Consider the following 8,416-nt stretch of genomic DNA (forward strand, 5'->3'; position numbering starts at 1 on the left):
GGCTTTATGGCGAATAGAAATCCTTAAGAAGAATAAATGTACACTGGTTACATTTAATTAAATAAGAATATACTTTTAGGTTTTTTTTTTTACTTTATTCGATGTTTCCGCCACCCGTTTTGAAGTAAACAAATAACAACCAATAGCGAGAAAGGTGTGCACCGCTGGAATTGGTCCGTCTAAGAAACAAACATAAGTACAAAGTTCCGCCGTGGTGGGTGACACTTCGGCGGAAATGCAACGTAAGTGAGGAAATAAACAAATTTGTTTTCAGTTTTTACTTGTTTTCTGTGATGTTTGTTACGCAGAATGACTTAAAGTTTTCTTATTAGTCTCGTTTATATTGGAAAATATGGAGACATAAAAGTGCTGAGTGCGATTATTAGCCACATTTTTTAGTTAACAAAGATTTTTGCTAACCCAACTTTAGAAAGCAACATTTCTGTGGTTGTTAAATTATGTTTCCAAATCAACAACTTTCCAAGTAAGTTCCTCTTGATACGTCTAAGATTTATCTTTCAGGAAGTATGCTTTTTTATTATTTAGTTACTAAGTAACAGACATAATTTGCTTCCTATAAAAGTCAAGCAGAAGGTACAGTGAGACACAACAAGCTTCTGTAGATCTTAGCCTTCCTTTAGTGAATGAACAGGCTTTTGTCAAAATGAGGGTAGCTCTTGGACTTCAGTTTTTAACACTGTTTCACATCCTGCTAAGTTGTGAATCTCGGTAAGGTAATAAGACACTGTGTGTTTCTGGTCACCCAACAGTTTCTCATCCCAACTTATGTTTTCTCTCTTTCAGTTCATTTACTGAAATGGAGTTTGCCATCGAGAACACCTGGGACAGCAACCCTGTGGATCATGACCCCATCAGGATTGTCTTCTCTGATGGAAAAGCAGGGTTAAAAATGGAAGTGTTCGGTCCGTTCTTCAACGATCCAGCAGCTCCTCCAGTGGAACCAGGTCTGTCTTTCCCTGGACTCTGGAATTACGAAGGTGGGTGTGAAAATAGTTCACTTTTGCTCAAGCCATTCTATATCAAGTTCAAGCCAACTGTATTGTCATTTTCATCACATGTGGTACATGAGGTGGAACAAATGTATGTACACAGAATCCCAGTTACACCCAAAACTAACAAAAATATAAAGTTTAAAAAGAAACAATTAGTAAGGATCTAAGATATATGCTAAATAAACACCAAACGGCATGCTAAAAGAGTTAAGATATACGCTAAACACTAATAATGTAAACCAGTACGTTGTAACAACAGCAGCCCCATGTTTACACGTTGTCAAATGGAATGGAAAAGGTAAAATGTTTAACACATTTCTCGTTAAAAATTGCTTTTGAAATTAATAAAATATTCAAAGACTTGTCAATTTCCTTTTTAGATATTTCTTATTAAGAACTGCTACTAGTTTCATTTAGTGTAAACCAATATTTATTTACTTTTCTGATTTTTTTAATTGAAAGATTTATAAATTAAAAAAGTTTTTTGAAGAATTAAAACACACAGTACAAGCTCACAAAGTAATATGCTATACAGTATTTGTTTTGGGTGTACCTACTAAAAATTACAAATGAGCACAATTTATTATTAACCAAGATAAATCTTTTTTTTTTAATTCATAAAACATTAACAGATATATTGTAGTTCACTGAGTTCATTTAACTCATTTAAGAAAATAAAAAAAACTATTTTGTAAACATATTCTTTAATTAATCTAATAAAAAATAATTTAAATGTGACAAACTCTTGAAACCATAATGCTGATTAAAACAAACCTTATAAAATTCATAGAGGCCACTTTTATAGCCCGGCGATAAAGTGTGCAAGTACACTTGTGCCTTTTATGGTTATCTCAACCCCCCACACTCCAACCCCACTGTCCAGTTACATTAAAGTAATTAGTTCAGATCTGATTAGGAATTCCCAATCAGATCTGAAATAATGTATGTGAAATAAATTTAGGCCATTCTAAAATCCCAAACAAAATGGTGAAGGTAGTCCAATGTGGTTTGGGAGATAAGGGTTCTGTTCCTCTGGTCATTTTTTATGATATTATTATAGTAACTGTATTATCATTGTTTTGGTAAAACAAAGCAATTAAACTTTATAATGAGGTTAAATATTAACAATCCATTCTAACTGACCTTAAAGAGGTTTGATGTCTGCTCATTATTGTTACTTAAAAGATAAGAACCTTTATAGTTTAGGTTGATAAAGAGTATATAGCTTGGTCAGTGGGAGAGCTGGTGCCTTTAACTTATTAAAAGTTTTTTTGTTGTTGGTTTTTTTGTGATCTTGCAAATCTTCACTTGTTTGTTACTTATTGGCTACTTATTAATCGTATCCGCTAATTTTGTAGAAGAAAGCAGACCATAATTAAATAACAGCTGTTAAGCAGTTTATTAATGTAAGAATAAAGGTCTTATCTTAATTTCCTGTTCTTTATCTCGTCAGTTGTGGAGTCCTTCTTTCTTGATAGCACGACGGAAAATTACCTTGAGGTGGAGCTTTGCCCGTAAGTTTCAATCTTAAGCTCTCGCTCTTTTCATGTGAGTGACCTTGTGTTAATAAACAGACGGTTTTATCATCAGACATCTTTTCTGTGTTGCTTCTGAATTACTTTAGGCATGGACAGCACCTTATACTGTTACTGTCAGGTGTCCACCATGCATTCATGGTAGGCTGGATGAATGTTTTGGAGACTTTTTTTAAAGTTCGGTCAAACGTCGTTGTTTTCTGAGTTTTCTGTAATTCTCTTATTCTTCAGCAACAACTTCCAATGATGTTTACAACCACAACCACAGGAGATACGTGGAAGGGTGAGGCTCTAATCCCATGGTCATACTTCCCTCCCAACGTCAACAAGATGAACTCGTATGCCATTCATGGCTCAGGAGAGGAGCGCACATATGAGGCTCTTTTCGCCGTCCCCAAAGAAGACCTTGTGGAAGGCCAACAGCCCGACTTGTAAGTATGCTGGCTTGTAGAAAATAATTCAGGGTATTTCGCATCACAAATCTTTGGTAGCACAATGGCTCAGTGGTTAGCACTGTTGCCTCACAGCAAGAAGGTCCTGGGCTCAATCCCCGGTTGGGCCTGGGGTCTTTCTGTGTGGAGTTTGTATGTTCTTCTCGCGCTTGTGTGGATTTTCTCCGGGTATTCCGGTTTCCTCCCACAGACCAAAAACATGCAGGTTAGGCTGCCTTCAGGCCCAGGCCTCCCTTGCAAAAGAGATCTGTGATCTCAATGGGATTTGCCTGGTTAAATAAAGGTTAATAAAATAATAAATAAGTCATGTGAGCAGGTGTTTAGATAGCAGGCACATTCTGAGTGTCAAAACGCATCGTGTCAAATGCACAATGGGGATGAAAGCATAAAGAAAAACACGAAACGGAGCTTTCAAAGACTGCTTCACAAATATATTTACAACCTGACAACAAAGCAGCATGAACAGGCTAAACACCAGAAAACAAAAACTTACATGCCAAAGCTTAAAATACTTAAAACAGTTGAGTTATTTATGTTTTGATCAAGTTTTTCGTACCAACGGCATAATAAAGAAAAGAGTGGGTACAGACTTAGGGTCATCATTAAGAGCGCTTGTAGCCAGACTAAGAAAAGTCTCTGTCAGCAGGTTGAAGGAAAACTCAGTCAGCAGACAGACGTACACACCAGTGTACCATATTTTTCAGCCTATAAGTCTCAGTTTTTTTACATAATTTGCATGCCCTGCGACTTGTACTCCGAAGCAACATATTTGTATTTTTTCCCGTATTTATAAACCAACTTTCGACTGAGATATGACCGTTTTCATTCATTCTGACTGAAAATATTGAACACTACCATTGTCAGCTGCTAGATGGCACTCGAGGAGTGTGGCATGCAGTCGTGTCATGTAATAGGTAAACGCGGCTATTAATGACACGGTCGGCTTGCCATAACCTGCCACCTTCGTCCAGCTCGCCTGGAGCAACCGTCAAATCAGCTTCATTTCGCAGCTCCGTCCTGGTGACATGCAGCTGATTTGACCATTAAAGTGCGACTTGAGATGAGATGCGACTTATATGGCAAAGCAACATAGTTATGTTTTTTTGATTTAATTAGACATATTTGGACTGATGTGACTTATACGGTGGTGCAACATGTACAGCGGAACATACAGTACTTACTTTGGTGCCAGTAAGCTGCAGCAGGAACCTGATGATGATGATAAATGTACGGAGCCCGTTTTGTAAATAGACACACAAGCTCCTCCATAAAACACTCTTCTTGTTTCCTTTGTCGTTTGCACAGAACCATATCAGTAGTTAGCTGCGGCAGCTATTGATCTGAATAACAAAGCTATATATTGTATATTAAACTATAAACACATACAGTTTCCACTGTAGTCAGCAGTTTGTACCCTTTACAGCACCATAAATTACCTCCATGACATTGTGGAAAACATTCTGATTATATTATCAGGCTTATCTTGATATATTTACGTATTCAAACTTTAGATGGTTACTTCCAGTGTAAGTAAATAACAGTTTATATTTGTTTTTGTAATGTCTGCAGTTGTTTTATATATATATTTAAACATTTCCAAACAGGAGGATGAAAATGTATGATCAGAATCATCCCCAGCTGATTCCATTATTACCGCATCAGTATATGTAGATGTGTTTATTAGGATTTGAGTGTGTTTTTGCAACTTGCATCTTTTTGTGTTTAATTCTATATTTTGTTTTTCTTTTTAGTCACCGCCTGGAGTATTTTAAAAATTTCCGCCTGCAGAGCATCATGGGAGAGGATTGGGTCCAGCCAGAATCCGATCTGTGGAAGGGAAAGGCCTGAGTTTGACCAAAATGCTACTTTTGTCTTTTTTAAATAATTTTCTTTTGCACCAACAGACACACAAAGTCACCACAGCAGCAACAGGGCAAAAGTGCAAATAGTCTTTGACAGCGAACAAAGGGCGATCAATCTTTATTACTTAATGATGCAAAACGATATGACAAGAAATGCATTATCAGCTTGTCAGACTACATTAGACTTCACACACGTCTGTGCGAGCGCGCACACATATTTATGCGAGCGCACAGACACGCATCACATGCTGGACATCAGCTTAAATTGCCTGAGCCAAGTGTGACCTACAGCGCTTCTGATGTGCTTGGTGATGAGGGATGCTCATTCTGACATTCAGCTCCTGCGTAGCCTGAATTTTTCACTTTGTTGAGATAACACGCTACAAATCTTGTGATTCTTTACGCTCATTTTTAGGGAACACGCACACAAACGATGATGCACGCGTCACTTACGTGAAAGAGAAATTAAATCTTGTTTGTAATGGCAATGTTTTTTTTATGATGAATGTATAATGTAAAATAAAATCATTTACTGCAAATAAGATAAATGGATATATTATTTCAGTGTCTCTTTCCTGAAACTGTTTGTTTAGCTAGAACAATTAGCCGTTTCGTTTGTTTAGGTGAGCATCAGGTTCAGTTTTCCCCACTTCCTGTACAATCATTGAAAAAGGCATGATCCAACGTTTAGACAGGACAAAATTTAATGACACTTTCATAAAGTTACTCTGACTCAAGATAGCCACCACAGCTAACCTTAAGAAACATAAAAATGGCAAAACCCAGCTTGCTATACAGATATGTGGTAGTAGCTGACAGTCATTCATAACAAATTAAGATGTTTCTCTACACAATCGACCTATCCTTGCATTTCTATGCCGACGATACAGTTGTTTATTGTTGAGCTGAGACAGTTAAGGTTTTCCAGCTTCTACAATCTGCATTCGACATCCAGTCAGATTTGTTCCGTCTCAAACTGGTGCTAAATGCTGATAAAATCAAATGGATGTTGTTTTCAAACAGGAAGTTGGTCCCAGCAGTCTTTATCTTATCTATGAATGGTGTTCCTACTGAGTTTGCTGATTCTTATAAATACTTGGCAGTCTTGGTCGATGCACATCTCTCTTTTAAGCCTCATGTCGAAAACTTTGTAACTGAAAATTAAATTTCTTTTTCAGAAATAGATCTTGCTTAACTTTAAACGCTAGGAAACACCGTGTAGCTGCTACTTTTCTTCCCTCCATCGACTACAATGACATTTACATGAACGCCCCTAAAATCACCCTGCAGTTGTTGGATGCTGTCTATCACGGTGCGCTAAGATTCATAACTGACTGTAACTACCGTACCCACCACTGCATCCTGTGTTCACTGGTTAACTGGTCATCGTTAACTTCACGCAGACTCTCACTGGTACATTTTCATCTTTAAATCACTTCTTGGTCTGTTGCCTTCATACATCTATATGTGACGTTGTCAGTGCAGTTACAGCGTGCGCTCTCAAGACATCACCTGCAGTGTTCCGTCAGTGCGGACTGAACTCTGCAAAAAGGCCTTCTCTTACTCCGCTCTTGTTTCCTGGAATATCCCACAAAAAGATCTGAAGCTCTCCACCTTGACCTTTCTAAGGGATTTTAAACATCTGTTAAGTTCAATGGAAAAATCAAAGCAGACACGTTCCTGTTTTTAATATTTTACCTCGTTTCATAAAGTAGCTTGCTTTTATTTCGTTTTATATCGCTACTTTTTTTTTTTACTTTTCATTTTACATGCATTTTATGGCTGTTTGTACCTCATCTGTGGTTTTGTCTAACACATGCCTCTCTTGTAAACGAGGCCTCGTGACTCAGTGAGACTAACCTGTATTAATAAAGGTTGAATGAAAAAAAAAGGATTGCTAGATTTTTAATTAGGTCATGAAATGACAGAAGTTCGTAAACTGTGACGCTCATCAGCTCTAATAAAAACATGAAAAAGCACTCTTATGTTCCCCACTACGGAGCCCCTTATTTTTCTTGTATTGTCACACACATGATGACTGGGCTGCCATAAACCAGTCTGCTCCATCCAGCTGGCTCCTGGGAGTGTCACCTCTTTGCACCGATCCAGCTCCTAATAAAGCAAGCGTGTTTATCCCGAGCTTCATTCAGATAGAGTAGCAAACCGCTTCTCCTGAACAGAAGCTCAGGAGAAGGAGGGTGATTGATTTTCATGTTGGCTGTGTTGCCCTTCGCTGCGGCAGCCCAAAAGCTCATATTGAGCCCTATCAGTTTTAATTGGCATCCTCGCCTTTGAAATGGGAGCTGTGATTAGGCCTGGAGAGCTTGCCGCTTAAGCCCCCTCCTTATCATTGCCTGCGGTGCCTTGCCACCACACTGCACAACATTCACCTACACACACAAAGAGGTTGTCACGCCATATTCCACCATCATATCTATTTCTAATAAAATGTGACCTAAAATCATGTTTTGGGACATCTTTTCACAAAAGCAGGATCTTCTGAAAACTCTTTGATGAGCGGTGACTACCTGCACCTACCTGAGAGCAGCTCGAGGACGCACGTCCCCGCTAAGATTCAAACCCCGTTCTTTCTAATTAGAGTGGAGAGATGAGAGGGGGAGAGCAGAAGATGTAGCTGCCTCCCCTCCACCTCTAATGCCCGGCAGACGTGCAAACATAAGAGCTGTCGTATTCCCGAAAGAAAAGAGACCAGCCGGCTCTAAAACATTCAGCATCAGCTTAGGGGAGATTTTTGGTGTCAGAAACTTTCTAGCGATCACCCCAGACCTAGTTACTTTTTTTTTATTAGTATTATTTCATTTCCTAGAGATGTAGGCCTCATTTTCTCAAGTTTAAAAGAGTGTTTGAGGGTTTGATTGAGGATAAAGTTTTGATGAAAAATAGAAAGCGAGAGATAAAGGAGTGATCTCGGAACATGAAATACACGAGAGATGAAAAAGTGAAAGTGGTAATGACTGCCTAGTTTAAGGAATTCTGTAATTGGGTCCAAATGAAAGATTTATACAAGAGCTAATGTGACAATCCAAAGTTTTTCAAGCCACTGGCAGGAGTACTGTCAGATTGTAAAAGTTCAAAACAACCTTATCAGCATCATTTATTGTATAATTATTATATGACGTGTCTAATCCACCACATAATACACAGAAAAACACACTTTGATCAGTGTTTACAAGGGATTTAATCTTACTTAATCACCGAAGTGCCTTTTATAAACTTCACCTTAATCTCTGAGTTTGTTCTCTAACATCTACAGCATGGTAAATCTTTCATAAAATATTACCATATTTTTCAGCCTATAAGTCACAGTTTTTTGCAGAATTTGCATGCCCTGTGACTTATTTATGTTTCTTTTCTCATATTTATAAACCAATTTTTAGCTGAGATATGACCGTTTTCATTTATTTTGACTGAAAATATTGAGCACTACCATTGCTAGGTGGCACTCGAGCAGTATGGCATGCCGTTGTGTCATGTAATAGGTAAAAGTGGCTATTAATGACACAATCAGCTTGCCTTAGCTGCCACATTCGTCC

The 8,416-nt window shown here is 38.1% G+C and overlaps 1 protein-coding gene across 1 annotated transcript; it reads left to right on the top strand.

Moving 5' to 3' along the window:
* The first annotated feature begins 211 nt into the window (after positions 1 to 211).
* Positions 212 to 5,377, top strand: c16h4orf33 (chromosome 16 C4orf33 homolog). Its single transcript, XM_037690674.1, has 6 exons — positions 212 to 242; positions 805 to 998; positions 2,467 to 2,527; positions 2,638 to 2,689; positions 2,780 to 2,979; positions 4,752 to 5,377. The coding sequence occupies exons 2-6, from the start codon at positions 818 to 820 to the stop codon at positions 4,846 to 4,848; spliced, it is 591 nt and encodes a 196-aa protein (XP_037546602.1). The 5' UTR covers positions 212 to 242; positions 805 to 817; the 3' UTR covers positions 4,849 to 5,377.
* Positions 5,378 to 8,416: the final 3,039 nt, after the last annotated feature.

Source organism: Nematolebias whitei, chromosome 16 (genome assembly GCF_014905685.2).
Source record: "Nematolebias whitei isolate Nwh7 chromosome 16, NemWhi1, whole genome shotgun sequence".
Lineage (NCBI taxonomy): Eukaryota > Metazoa > Chordata > Actinopteri > Cyprinodontiformes > Rivulidae > Nematolebias > Nematolebias whitei.